The 14398-nt window shown below is 36.7% G+C and overlaps 1 protein-coding gene across 9 annotated transcripts in view; it reads left to right on the forward strand.

The window, feature by feature from the left end:
- Positions 1-11113, forward strand: part of NFATC2 (nuclear factor of activated T cells 2) — a 161237-nt gene extending 150124 nt beyond the window's left edge. For all 9 annotated transcript variants that reach the window (XM_039332237.1, XM_039332240.1, XM_039332239.1 and 6 more), the window contains one exon: positions 4012-11113. In XM_039332237.1, coding sequence (XP_039188171.1) covers positions 4012-4067 — 56 coding nt within the window. In that variant the 3' untranslated portion in view covers positions 4068-11113. The remainder of the gene's footprint in view (positions 1-4011) is intronic.
- Positions 11114-14398: the final 3285 nt, after the last annotated feature.

Genomic DNA, 14398 nt, shown 5'->3' on the forward strand with positions numbered 1-14398 from the left:
AACACAGTCTAAAATGCTTCTCTTTTTTTTCCCAGATAGTTGTAAGAGAAAAGCTGGGAATATTTTTGAGTTCATTGATTTTAAAAAAAATATTTTTCCATATACATTTTCAACCATGGTTAAAACCTTTAAAAATGCACCATTGTTTTCAGGGTTATGGTTTGTTTTTAATTGAGAAGGCTGCATCTCTATGTTTCCTTCTTTCTATGTGCAGTACAACAGGTAATAAGTAACATACTGAACAGTTACAAAATCTATAGAACGAGCAATATTCTTAATAATCATTACAACTTGAAAATGACCTGCTCAAACTGAGTCCAGGTTTAATCCTCAATATACAACCAGTGGCTTAGCAATTGTTCGGAGTTACGACTGACCTCCCCAGATCTAGTTACGATCCACATTCAATCCACATGCCTCTGTGGTCACACAATCGCACTTAGCAACTGACCATAAATGTGACCACCATTTATAATGTTTTTTGCTAGAAACTGGCAATTACTTCCTATTTCTGACAAAAGAAACAATCATTGCAGACAATGGATTCATTTAACGACTGCTACATTTGCTTAACATCCCCAGTGATTCCCTTAACAACTGCAGCAGAAAGGTTGCAAAACCTCATGAGGTAACCCACTTAACGACCAGCATAATTCTGGGCTCAGTTACAGTCGTAAGTCAAGGAATACCTGTGTATGAAGCAAGTAGTGCTTTTGAGTCACTCCCAGACTGGCCCAAATGTGGTCACACTATTATAGGGAGAATTTGTCATGGCCATTGTTCCTTCAGATGATTGCATCACATTCCACCGCAGAGATATCTAAGTCAGGGATGGACAACTATAGCAACTTTATGATTTGTGGACTTCACTTCTCATAATTCCTAAGTCAGCCAACTTTATGACCAGTGGACTTCAACTCCCAGAAAACCTGAGACAGCTGGCTCAGGAACTCTAGGAGTTGAAGTCCATAGGCCATAAAATTGCCATAGTTGCCCATCTCTGATGTAAGCCCATCCTGAAGCACCAATGATCCTATCAGTTAATTTTCATGCTTACTGAGACCAGAAGGTAGACAATCTCACAGTCTGATTCCAGAACATTCTGGTCTCCACTGTGACATTCTCAGAAATATGCCAGAATGTCCCTGCCCCTTACAGAGCCATTTTATTGTTTTCTAGAATTTATTATTCTGGAATAGAAAGTGGTGCAGAGTGTTCTGGACATGGAGGAAAAGGTCAGAGAAAGCTGGGGAGGAGGTAAGAGAATTGGGACAACAAAGGCAACACAACGATTTCATTTTTCTCTTAGAAACAAAGGAGCTGTGTTGTTTTGCGAAACAGTTTTGAAAGGTGCTTCATCTGAACCTTTGTCAAAGTAGCCGCACTCCCTTGCAATTTCCACAGCCCTACAAACAGGTCTTTCCTCCTTTTTTCTCAACAACCAGAAACACGCTGCAGGTCTAATGTATAATCATAATAACTATCAGCCATTAAAACTTTATCTTCTATGAATGTATCTAATCACTTTTCTAGAACTATCACAATTGGCAGCAATCACAGTATCTTCTGGAAGCAGTTCTATGTTTTAAATAAGAGCCCTGGGGAAATACAGCTGGTACCTTTGAACAGTCCTGATTAATAATATTTATAATCTCATCATGTTGCCTTCCATTTTATTTATAACGTTGTCAGCTCAGATCAGCCATTCAAAGTTACAATGGCACTGAAAAAAGTGATTTATGATCATTTTTCACTCTTACTACCATTGCCGGTCACGTGATCAACATTCAGTCACTTGGCAACTGGTTCACATTTATGACGGTTGCAGTGTGCAGTCATGACCTTCTGACAAGCAAAGTCAATGGGGAAACCAGATTAACTTAATACGTGCAATGATTCACTTAATAATTGTAGCAAGTAAGTTTGTAAAATGGGGCAACATTCATTTAACAACTGTCTCACTTAGCAATAGAAATTTTAGGTTCAGTTGTGGTCATAGGTCAAGGACTACCTGTACTACCTTTCTTCCTTTAAGAGCTGACCCCACTATTCTGAACAGTTTGGTTGGGCTCTGGCTGCATTTTTTTCCCCGACATAGTAATTTTTACATAATGACCAAAATTTTGCTCAGAAATGTAGATTGCAACTTAAATTAGTAATAATAACAACAGTAATCATGGGCCATCTTAGTGACCATATAAATCGATTTTCTCCAGGATGATCTGTTGCCCACTTGATTCTTCAGGTCTCTCATCACCACTCTTAACTAAATCCATCCACGTTTCTGCTGGTCGTCTTTTCTTTTCCCTTCTACCTTTCCCATCATTTTGGAGTCCTCACGGTGAGCAGGATCTTCACATGTATCCAGAATATAATAATTTGAACCTGGTCATTTTGCCTTAAATGAAAACTTTGGATTGATATTTAAGTGTTAACCAATTTTTTTTTAATTGTGCGCCTTGACTTTTATTAGAAGAACTTTGTATTTTCAGCTATAAGAGTAGGACCATCAGGATAATGCATGTTTCTTCTTCTAATTTTGAAGCCCTGATGATTATATACCAAAGCAGCCCCTCCAATTCGTATTCAGCATATTGGTTGGATACACAAGGGAAGAATAATATAATAATGTAACGTAATATTATGATATGTTATATGATATATGATAATAACATAATATAATATAGTAACGTAACGTAACATAACATAACATAACATAACGTAACATAACATAATATAATAATATGAGAAGCAAAACCTGAAGGCAGGACAAGAAGCAATGAAAGTAAACTAATCAAGGAGAGAACCAGCCTAGAACTAAGGAGAAAGTTCCTGTCAATAAGAACAATTAATCTGCGGACTGGCTTGCCTTTAAAAGTTGTGGGTGCTCCACTACTGTAGGCTTTTAAGAAGAAACTGGACAACCATTTATCTAAAATGGTTTAGATTCTCCTGCTTGAGCAGGGGGTTGGACTAGAAGACCTCCAAGGTCTCTTCCAACTCTATTATTCTGTTAATAAACTCGCTTATCTCACTCCTTTGCTGATCTGAAGCCAGAATTATATTCTGACCAGACTTTTGCTTTCTGTTCTATCTGTAGGTTTTACATGGACATCAATAGTACCAATAGCATATTCTACAGGTGATTGTACAATACGGTGTTTTGTCTTCAGTATATATCAAAATAGGTTTTTTTTAGTCACTTCCAAAGATTTGCATCTTCCTAGACATTTTGCCAAGACTGTCTGCCAGTAACTGCTTCACTGAGTTTTTGTGGTTACTATCAGCTTAGTGAAGTAAATTTGTGAAACATATAGGCACATAGAATATACACTAGTAGAATATACACTAGTAAGCAGAGTTTTACTGTGAGAAATCACCAACATGTTCATTAAACAGTAAAGAATACAAATGTATTGAGGGTATTTTGTACACTGCCTAGAACTCTTCTCACCTAACTGAGCTATGCAATTAACAGGGCCATAGTTTACCAAGTTTACCAAGTCACAATTTGACTGGCACTGCTGAATATGGTTTGAATGATCCATAGTTGGTACAAAACATGAAAAATGAGAATGAGCTTGCAAGAGTGTTTCCTCTGCAATCTGGACAGGATTCAGTAATCAAAGTTCATTACATCTGTGTTGATCCTGTATTTATAAAAGTCAGTGAAGTGTTGCATTATTATATTACATTACTTTAAATAAACCAGAAATGAAAACTCCTTTTCCTACCAGGAATTCCAGAAAGTATTTTTTTTTTCTTTCCTTTCCATCTTCTTTACAGTTTGCAACTACTTGAGGTGGAACAATAATGATAGACTATCCAGCAGGCTTCATGGCTATATTCCAGCAGTTGGGACTTCCACCCAGATTTTCATAGTCTTAACCCATTATTGAATGCCAGCTTTTAATCGGCAACCACACAGGTGGCTTTATGCTCGATTCTTTCTCATTTTCTGCACAGTAATGTTTCTGCTTTTGTGTTTCTTTTTTCTCTTTCCCTTCCTAGTTAATGAAATTATCAGGAAAGAATTTTCTGGACTCCCTGCCAGAAGTCAGTCATAGAAGATGAGATTTATGAGACAACCTTTGCAGAATCCATCCATACCTGACTTCTAAGATTCTTCTCTTGTCCTGCCTGCCTTTTGTTTCCTCAACTGATCATCTCAAGGCACCAGTTCAACACCAGGAACAATGTACTGGCATCCAGCCAACAACTTTGAGTAAGCCACTCAGCACCTCTCATTGTAAACATCAAACAAAATTCTCTTGCTTTTGTCCAAAGATCATGCAGTTCTCATGTAACCTTGCAAGTGCCTGATGCAATTTACTGAGACATCTAAAGATGCGTACATGGACTGGAAATGGCAATGGGGGGGGGGAAGGCATTGGTCCAGAAACTTTTATTGAACTAATGTATAGTTGTGCACATGAATGCATGTTATGGACGCTGGATGAATTTTACAATTGCCAACTCAACAAAAAATAATGAACTAGGTTTCTCAAATGGTCACAATACATAGTCAGAAACAAAATTTAAAACTTCCAGTACTCAAGCATTGAACCCCCCTCCCTTATATGAAAGGGAACAGATCTATGTATGCAACATTATTTTTATTCTTTTTTCAAACAGAAGCATGACCATTGCTCTGCACAGATCCACAGGTGTTTCAAAAAAATAAAAAGAAACCCTCAAAAGGAGGCTGCTGCAATGGAAAATGGATAAAAATCATCTGCTATGGGCACAGCTTCTCGTAAAAATGTAAAGTAGTTTTCTAGTTGTAGCTTTGTCATAACTTTGCTCTATTTTTAGATGCACCAAAGACATATTTTCATTGGACTAGAAAATATATAAACTCAGAACACAATGCAGTCGACAATTAAGCATTTTTTTAAAAAACCAAACAATATCTACAGAAAAATATCTACGTGTATTTGAAACTCTGAATGAATGTTAAAGCTAAAATATTTACGTTTGGCTGAAGTATGCATTCTGTTTCACACTGTTCTATGCAGCATTTCACTGTTCAGTGTACAGATTTGAAACTGATTTATTTTAGATTCTTTCCCATCCATACAAATAACAAAAGGTTTTTTTAAGTAAATCAATTATCTCAATGTGATTTGGAAACTGCTTTTACGATGTTACAGTGGAATTTTTGCAGTTCAAATTGTTCAACTTATGGTAAAAATCACAAGATGGCATAATTATATTCATAGGAAATATGAGATACTAAGTAACTTTATTGGTTAAGCATAGAAATGTTAATGGTTAAAGCAAGTAGGACTTACTGAATTATTCATTGTAGCAGCTATAAAATTATCCAAAAATCTCAGAGCCTCTTTTTATTTGTGCTACAATAAGGTTCTTCCCTTCAGAACGTATTTTTTTCCTACCGAGGATTATCATTGTGTATTCTTGATTTAGATTGTTTTTTTTTACTCTTTTGCCCAAAGTATGTGGTAGTTTCTTTTCTTCATCCCTTGCAAAATTAAAACTGTAGATCAGTCTTGATAACTCACATGGTACAAATTGTTGGAAGTGCATACTTTTCAGGCATATGTAGACTTATCCACATTCCATCAAATAAGATTCTTAAAGAACTGATAAAAAACTAATAAAACTATTGTAATAACCAGCTAACAATTTGATTTTAGTTTCTTGAGGATTGGTAGACAGTCCCAGTGTACAAATTTATAAATGGGCATAGCAAGTAAGATGATAATAGTACATTTGCTATATATGTATCTATGCAATACAAGAAAGCATAGCTCCATTATGGTGGAAACCTTTTGTCCATATTTTTCTAAGCTTGATCCAGAGATGTGAAGTAAAGGGAATAATGAAAAGCAACTGAATTGGAAAGTAATAGAGATAAGTATAAAAGTAATTTTCTAGTGGCAACTAACCTAACTTCTCGAAGTTAAATAAAAACTTTTATTATATGAAACAGTTTTCAGTTTCACTTCAAATTATCCTTTAATGCCAGACCTTGAATACACTTCATAACCATTTTCGCCACTAATTCTCAAATGTTTGTCTAGGTACCTGGATTTCAGACCACAATTGGAATCATTTTTATGCCAAGTATAAAGTACCAAAGAAATTTCCTATTTGAATTTCTTTGCTGGGTTATTGTTCTTCCATGAGAGTACCATCATTTTATACAAATTGTTTACCTTGATCTGCCTAATATGCAAAGAGTTTTAAGGATATGATGCAACCTAGCTTTGGCTTTTAGCTCTAAAACACCAGCTCTAGAAAATAAATTCTTGGCAAATTTAGTAGTATTTTTTGATAAGAAAGTAAAATGTCCTTTGAGTTGAGCTATAATTTCTTTGGCAACAATATACAGGTGACTTGCAATTGCCTTCTATAAGGACATTCACATCCCCAGTAGTAGTAGTAAACCCTTGTGTCCATTTGTTTTTATCTTGGTTTGGTGTGAAACTTACCCTCTCTGACTTATAAATACTGTTTCTTTGTAGAGATGGGTTTGTATATCCCACTAAGTGAAAAACCCAACCAACTACCTAATGGCTCACTATTATTTGTGAACAAAGAATATTCATGTTATTATACCAGTGATTCACTGCGGAGAATGAAAAATATCAGTCCACAGTTAGATCCAGAGCTGTAGTTCTTGCTGATCCAACTATTTGATCAAATGTTCTTACCAGTTTTCTGTAAAGCATACGTAAACATGAAAAGTACTCATAAAGTTCTTAGTTCTCTTTCATTTCCTATGGATTGAAACCATAAGGAATTACAACAGAACAGCCATACTGCTTCTCAGCAATATCTAAAAAAAAATAGAGCTTTTCAGGTGCAGCATTGTATTCTTTGCATCTTCCTTATCTGCTGCATTATATGTTCATTTATGTGTAGTATAGCCTACATATTTTAAAAAATTTATACATATATGTATGTGTATATGTATATATATAATGACTACGTGTTTGCAAGCTATCCTACTGTGTCTGATTTAGAATATTTAGCAAGCAACCATTTGCCCATATTAAGCCTTAACCAAATATATATTTCTCAAGCAAAGACATTCCACTATAGATGTTTGTCATAAAGAATAACTGGATACATTTAAGATAGTGCAGGTAATTCTGAAATGTTCAGTGAATGAAATTATTTATTTTGGTTTTTCAATAGATCTACAGTGTTAACATTTGTAAACTTTATGTAAACTTTTTTTAATTATTACTTTGACCTAAAAAAACATAAGGTTTGCCTTGGACAATAAACTGCCTTGTGTGAGTAATTTGTTCTCAGTTTATCTGGAAGACAGCCATAGCTGCACATGAGGAGATTCTTCTATTTTTTCCTCAGTTATCTGAAAGCTTCATGACAAGTGCCTTCCTGTCATTGTACCAAAAGACCTCACAAAGCATTGTCTAACAACTGTAACGCATTTTCCATTAGTGTTTTATTATGCTAAAGTCAAAGCAGTTTATTGTAACTCAGTGGCATTTTTTTTTCAACATTATTTTTTCTTAATCACAGCTTAGACCTACATATTACAGGATGAGCTTCTGTAAACTTTTGCACTAAATAGATGAAGTCGTCCATCTTAATATGTAAACAGTCAGATGGTGTTGGAGAGGCAACTGATGCTAGTAAGAGCATTTCATCACTTTGGAATGCATTTGTTATTAAAGAATACCAAAGAAAAACTGCACCTGAGAATATTTTGTGATTTGAATGGATATGTTTTTATTGTGAAGAATTCTTTTTGTCTTTTTGCTTCCCTCTAATTTTTATTCTGGGTGTCAGAGAAACGTAGGCTTATTTGAATAATAGTAATACTGAGATGGAAAAAAATATCAAAATATTTATGCCTTGCATTTGGTTAATACTGACCTGTGGGCTCAATCCAAACTGAAGCACTTTTCCATGAATCTTTTGCTAGATAGTAATTCAATATAATAATGTGTTACTTTATTCTGTTTGACATCTGGTCTTCTTGTCTAATAGATATGTAATATAGAAAGCATAATTCCACTGAATTTAGAGAGGAAATATCTGAAGTTGTATTTTAACTCAGGGATTCTCAAATGTGATTCTACACCTCCCTAAAATAATACATGAAGTTGAATAACTAAATGAATAAAACAAATCCATTGTTAGGAGTTAGGGTTGGGCAAGAAATAAATACCCCACTTAGCTAAAAAAATATGTCATTTTCATCATAAATGTTTGACTTAAATTTTAATTGGATGAGCACTATGGCTAGGTTGATCATTTTTAATGCTTATCTTCCCACCCAGCAAAAATTTCCATTTTAAAAGGCTAGAAATTGAACATAATGGGTAAAAGTATTGAAATTTACTATAGTTACACCCAAATTACAGATATTCTATTACACACTATATGGAAAGTCCCCACTTGGCAAGAATTAATCAGCTGCTTTGATTGGCAAATGGTGCTGACGGTTGGCTAGACCCACAGATTTAGCTGTCCTGGGCTTTTCTCTCAGGCAAAGCAGAAATGAGCATTGACAGCTCTCCTGTTCACTTTGTCTGGGCAAGTCTGATCAACTAAAAATGTTGTACTCCCCCCCCCAGAGGTTCATAATCCACCCTTTGAGAATCCCTGTTTTTTCTCATACATTAGCAGTCGCATGAGAACATGCACATGTCTTTGGCTTGATTGGACTCTGCACATCTATGCATCTTGTTTGCAATGTATCACATTATAAACATTTGCAAGGAGAGCATTAGATTATATAGAAAAGCTGCTTCTTGACTATTGTTTTCAACCCATTGTCGGAATTAGCTAGCCTCTTGTATTTTGGGGGGTGGGGAATGGGGGTGTTATATATATTGTACTATAAGATTTTTTTTTAAAAGGAAAAATTGTCTAAGATATTTTCTGGTTGCTACAAAGAATGAGACGGCTCCATGGTGGTTATTTCTAAATAGTGAAGCCTTCAGAAATGTTATTCTGTGGAGGCAAGTACTGTTGAACTCACTGAGTGAACTCTTGGGCTTATGGAGAGCAGTATGTGAGGAAGTTCCCTCAGGGTTTCTTAAATAAATTCTTTCCTTACCAGCTGCTTCCCCTCATGCTCTCCCAGAGAACCAAATAAGGGTTGGACAAAAGACTTAACACCGCTTCCTCAAATGCTGTGATTTTTTGAAACCCCAAAAACCAGTCCTGTAGACTCATAACGTATGTGGCCTTCACAGATGCTTTGGTGCCTATTTGATATGATCCATGAATCATCCTTTATCGTGCTACATTGGATGATGAAGGAACATAAGTACACAAGCAGAGAAACTGCATTTTGTTTTCTAATTTCAGCTGCGCTAACTTGCAACTGTCTGTTGTCTGCTTCACCGGCCAAATTAATAATCCTGCTTATAAAATTTTTGTTTATTTCTGAATAGTTGTATATAACAAATTTAACAAGCTGGTATCTGCATCTCTGGATTTCCAGGGCATTGTGCATAATGATGAAGGAAGTGCTGAGAGCAATTGTACAGATTCATTTAGGCCAAAATTGTATTATGCCAAGGGAACCCTACAGTCCTCTTGCACAGGGCCTGTGACAGACTGAGAATTTTGACAATCACAGTTTTTCTTTAAAAAAAAAAAAAGTCCTCACAATTTCGCATATGGGTACCTGAAAATGTGTTGACAAAAAAAGATCAGAAAGGAAGATGCAATAAAAAGGGTGTATAAACATATCCTAACATTCTGCATGAGGAAAAGGACTGTCATAATTAGTATACTGTATATCAGTGCTTCTCAACCTTGGCAACTTGAAGCTGTTTGGACTTCAACTCCCAGAATTCCCCAAGCAGCACAGCCAACTCTTCAAACTGCCAAGTTTGAGAAACAGTGCTGTAAATAATAAGCACAATAAATTGCAATCCATAGTTGTCGTTGTTTTAAATCAGATAACTGGTGTCTCAGGAATGTGGTCATTATATACCCTACCAATAGACGGTTAATTTTTGTGTTTCAGGAAATGAAATGCAAGTTGTGTTCTGCATATAATTATTCAGCTCGTGTTGTATGTATCCTCATTCTTGTTCGTTCCTGATATCACTTGCCATCAAATGGTGAAAAAGAATGTGGAATGTAAAATATATCAAAAGGAAGTCTACTGTTATTTTCTCCCCTGCCCCCATCTCACTGTCTCTCAGTTCAGCAGCTTTGAAAGGTTTCAGTGAATTACCAAGCACCACTTGGAATTGCTAATGAAAAATGTGGATTAGCATCAGGTAACAACCCAAAGTATCTGAGGTGTGTGTGTGTGTGTGTGTGTGTGTGTGTGTGTGTGTGTGTGAGAGAGAGAGAGAGAGAGAGAGAGAGAGAGAGAGAGAGAGAGAGAGAGAGAGAGAGAGAGAGAGAGAGAGAGCGCATTGGTCCTTTGGTAACTTTGATCCATTAAGACCATGCCATTAAATTCCAGCTGCTGCATGTCAAGTGTGAGATTTGCAATCCTATCCTTCTTGTGGGCTTCCCAGAAATATCTGGCTGACCATTGCGGGAACAGGAGGCTGATCAGATGGCGCTCTTCTCAAACGACACCAAAGATTTCTGATTTTCCAAATCCGTCAGCCAAATCAATGAACTGTATACCTCCAAATTAAAAAAAATGTATACATCAAAATTGTACATTTGGCTTAAAATAATTCTTTGCTTCTGCTTCCTAATCATCAACATGTTTTACAAGCAGGGATTCAAAACTAACGTTTAAACTAAACTGCCCTAAGAAGCAATTCAGCATGGAGAAATGAGGTTTGTTTGGATTGCAAGGAAGTCAAAATGAACATATATTTCCAAGTGTGGCAAGGTAAATAGTCAGCCTGGGTTGCAGCTAGTCATGTCTGCTTGTTGCAGTCACAGGGTCATCAACCTAAATGCAAAGCAGCTTTATTGCTCAAATATTAACATATGACTAAACTGCTCGCTCACCTATTTTTAACTAAAAAACCAAAAAGCCCCACAAGAATGGTGGGTTGTATCTGTTATATTGCCCTCTGTTGTGTTTTAATCTCAAGTTTAATTGTGATTTTGCTTTTTTGTAAAATATTTTTATACAGCTTGTATTATTAAGTTCAGCAATAAATTGGAGGACAAACAGCTACTTCCTTTGTTCTTTTTCTTTGTATTTCATTGCAGTTAAAAGAAAGATTATTATGATCCAAGGAACAATGTCGGTAGGAACACTGGACCTATTTTTCTGGGGCTCTAATCACTCCATGTATGACAGTCAGCCTGATCCAATTAAACCATTCACTTAACCATGAAGCAAGAACTTAATGGGGTGTGATCTGGACTAAATGTGCTCAACAGTTCCCTTGATAGTCAAGCCCCTAAATCTCCCCCTTAAAGCAAACTGTTGTGCAACCATATTTCATCAAGTAGGGCTGAGCTGGGGGATCATTTACCTAACCAGTTATTATCTGGAGGCTGACTGCAAACCCTTTGTAGACTTTTTACTGAAAATGGGAAAAAATGAATTGCTGATTAAAAAGATTTGTTTATGGAAGAAGCAAATGATGGAAGGGTGAAGTTGCTAACTGCTATGTTTCCTGCAGAGTAGATGGGAAGTCACTTCTCTAGATAATTTTCTTTTTCTTGCTTTTTTGTTATTCACATTTTCTTTTATCCTTTAATAATCTTTTTCTATTCCATCTTTATGTATGTGGTTTTTTCTAAATATATTCATAAAATAAGTAATACATTTATATTGCTGCCTAACTCACAAACAGTAAGAGATCTGAGCTGGTTATTCTCTTTTAGCCCAACCAACTTCATGGAATTGTTTTATGGAATGAAGATCTCCTTGCACGTTGTCCTGAGCTGGACAAATTTGGGAAATATGTCTAATAAATAAAGAGACAGTGTTATGAAGGGATTTTGTTTTATTTTAAATGGACAAAAGTCCATTTTATCAGATGCATAGAGTGTTATTAACTCCAAAACATTTCCTGTGGGAGAAGCTGAGTTAGTCGATACCCCACACTCAATCCTTACTTGATGTTAGCTGGTTGGTAATGAAATGTCTGCAAACAAACAGCCAAAGTCAGCACCAAGGACTCCAGAGTTCAATCCTCTGATACATACCATATATTCTCTTTGTGTTGGAGTCTTTCACAGTGTGATGTTAACATGCTATCTGCCCATCCTTGAGTGTGCAAGATTGTCAGTATGACACTTGCTTTCTTTGCTTCAGATCACCACCTTATCCTGCCTCTGTTCCCAGTCAATTCTAGCCCATTAAAGAAAGTAATGGGTGACAAAGCCTAATGCATTTTATATGCCTTGGTCATAGAATAAGGAAGCAAACCCTATATTAACACCAGGACTGCTGTGGATAACTCTCATCCATTGTTGAAGACAACATCAATAGGCAAAGGGGAGAATAAGTGGGATATTTTTGCCCTATTTGGGCATAAAAGAGGATATGGCAAAACAATCTTATGGAAATGAGGTTTCACATGCTTTCTTGAATTACATATCAGCATAATTCCAAGAAAGATGCATTCCATATGCAACTCTTGGGAAGATGAGGAATGCATAGAGTAAGGAAAGAATACAAATAGAGACCATGATTTACTATCACCCTGCATACACTATATAAGCATCCGGCTGACTTGCTAAGCACACACTCTCCATATAAATTTATAAGCCGCCCCACTCCTGAAGGACTCTGGGTGGCTAACAATAAAAAACACATAAAACATAACAAAACAACAATACAAAAACAATCATCCAGGGGTAAGGTTTTATAAACCCCAGGCCTGCCGGAAAAGCCAGGTCTTAAGTAGCTTATGGAAGACCAACAGGGTGGGAGCAGTCCTAATCTCTGGGGGGAGCTGATTCCAAAGCGTGGGCGCCATCACAGAGAAGGCCCTCCTCTGCGGCCCCGCCAAATGGCACTGCTTGGCCGACGGGGCCTGAAGGAGGCCCAGCCTGTGGGATCTAACCAGACATAGGGAACTATGAGGTAGTAGGCGGTCTCGCAAATAGCCTGGCCCTGAGCCATATAGGGCTTTAAAGGTAATGACCAACACCTTGAATTGGACCCGGAGACCAATAGGCAACCAGTGCAGCTCACAGAGGATAGGTGTAACGTGGGTGTAAAATTTTACTTCTCCTTGTACAGGTAGTCCTCAATTTATGACTGTTTAGTGACCATTCAAGTTACAACAGCACTGAAAAAGTGACTTATTTTGCACACTTACAACTGTTGCAGCGTGGTCACATGATCGAAATTCAGATGCTTGGCAACTGACTCATATTTATGATGGTTGCAGCATCCCGGGGCCATGTGGTCACTTTTTGTGACCTTTTGACAAAAGCAAAGTCAATGGGGAGGCCAGATTCACTTAACCGTCTAACTAACTTCGCAATTGCAGTGATTCACTTAACAACTATGGCAAGAAAGATCATAAAATGGGGCAAAACTGACTTAATAACTGTCTTTCGCTTAGCAACAGAAATTTTGGGCTCAATTGTCATTGTAACTCGAGGACTACCTGTACTTTTTCCCCTTCTGCTTCTCCACACTCCCCACAACAGTGTCAGTATATAATATGCAATATTCCTCTCAAGTTCATACGGCATGCATTTGGTAATGTTAGCTATGATTCACAAAACCTTATACCATGATAAATGGATAAATCTTTCCTGCATAAAGGAAGAAGAGCTTTTCTTTTGGAATTAACAGCTTCCTTCGTTTAAGAAACAGTCATCTGAAAAGGAAATTCTGTGCAATCTTGCCTCCTTGTGCAAAGCCACTGATATGTAGGTTCTCCTCTGACAACCCCAAATAAATTCGTGTTAACATGCCACACACTGAGTAAAGTTTTCCCACTTCAGCAATGACACAGATGGCCATATTTCACATCAACTGGTGCACATCGTTAACAAGAGAAAGAAACCTCAAGATCTGGCAAATTTTAAGGCAGAGAGAGAGAGAGAGAGAAATAATGAACTACAAATTTAGTCCCTCTGCCATTTGCTCAACAAATATCCAAGATAGCAACATATCCTTTTGGGAACAAGCTGGATACATAGCAAATAAGCAAATATTTTTTATAATAATAAATTTATATGGCATCATTAACATGCATAGCAAGTAAACAGGCTAATGACCCCAAAAGGCTTAATAAACTCAACAACAGAAGCAAGGGGGGAGGGATGAAGATAGAGGCAAATAAAAGGAATGTATCAATGTTTCAAGTCTCTCAATACAATTTGCCTCAGAGGATGGTAATCTTTCCCACTCTATTGATATCCAGATATATTGGAACTATAGTTCCCAGAATTGATCTTAGGCACTGGGAATTCTGGCAGTTGAGATAATAATCCATTTGGAAGCTGAGTTTAGGAATCCTGTAGCTTGTTTCAAATATTTTCTGGG

The sequence above is a fragment of the Crotalus tigris genome, unplaced genomic scaffold (assembly GCF_016545835.1).
Source record: "Crotalus tigris isolate CLP2741 ecotype Arizona unplaced genomic scaffold, ASM1654583v1 scf7180000024458.850180, whole genome shotgun sequence".
NCBI lineage: Eukaryota > Metazoa > Chordata > Lepidosauria > Squamata > Viperidae > Crotalus > Crotalus tigris.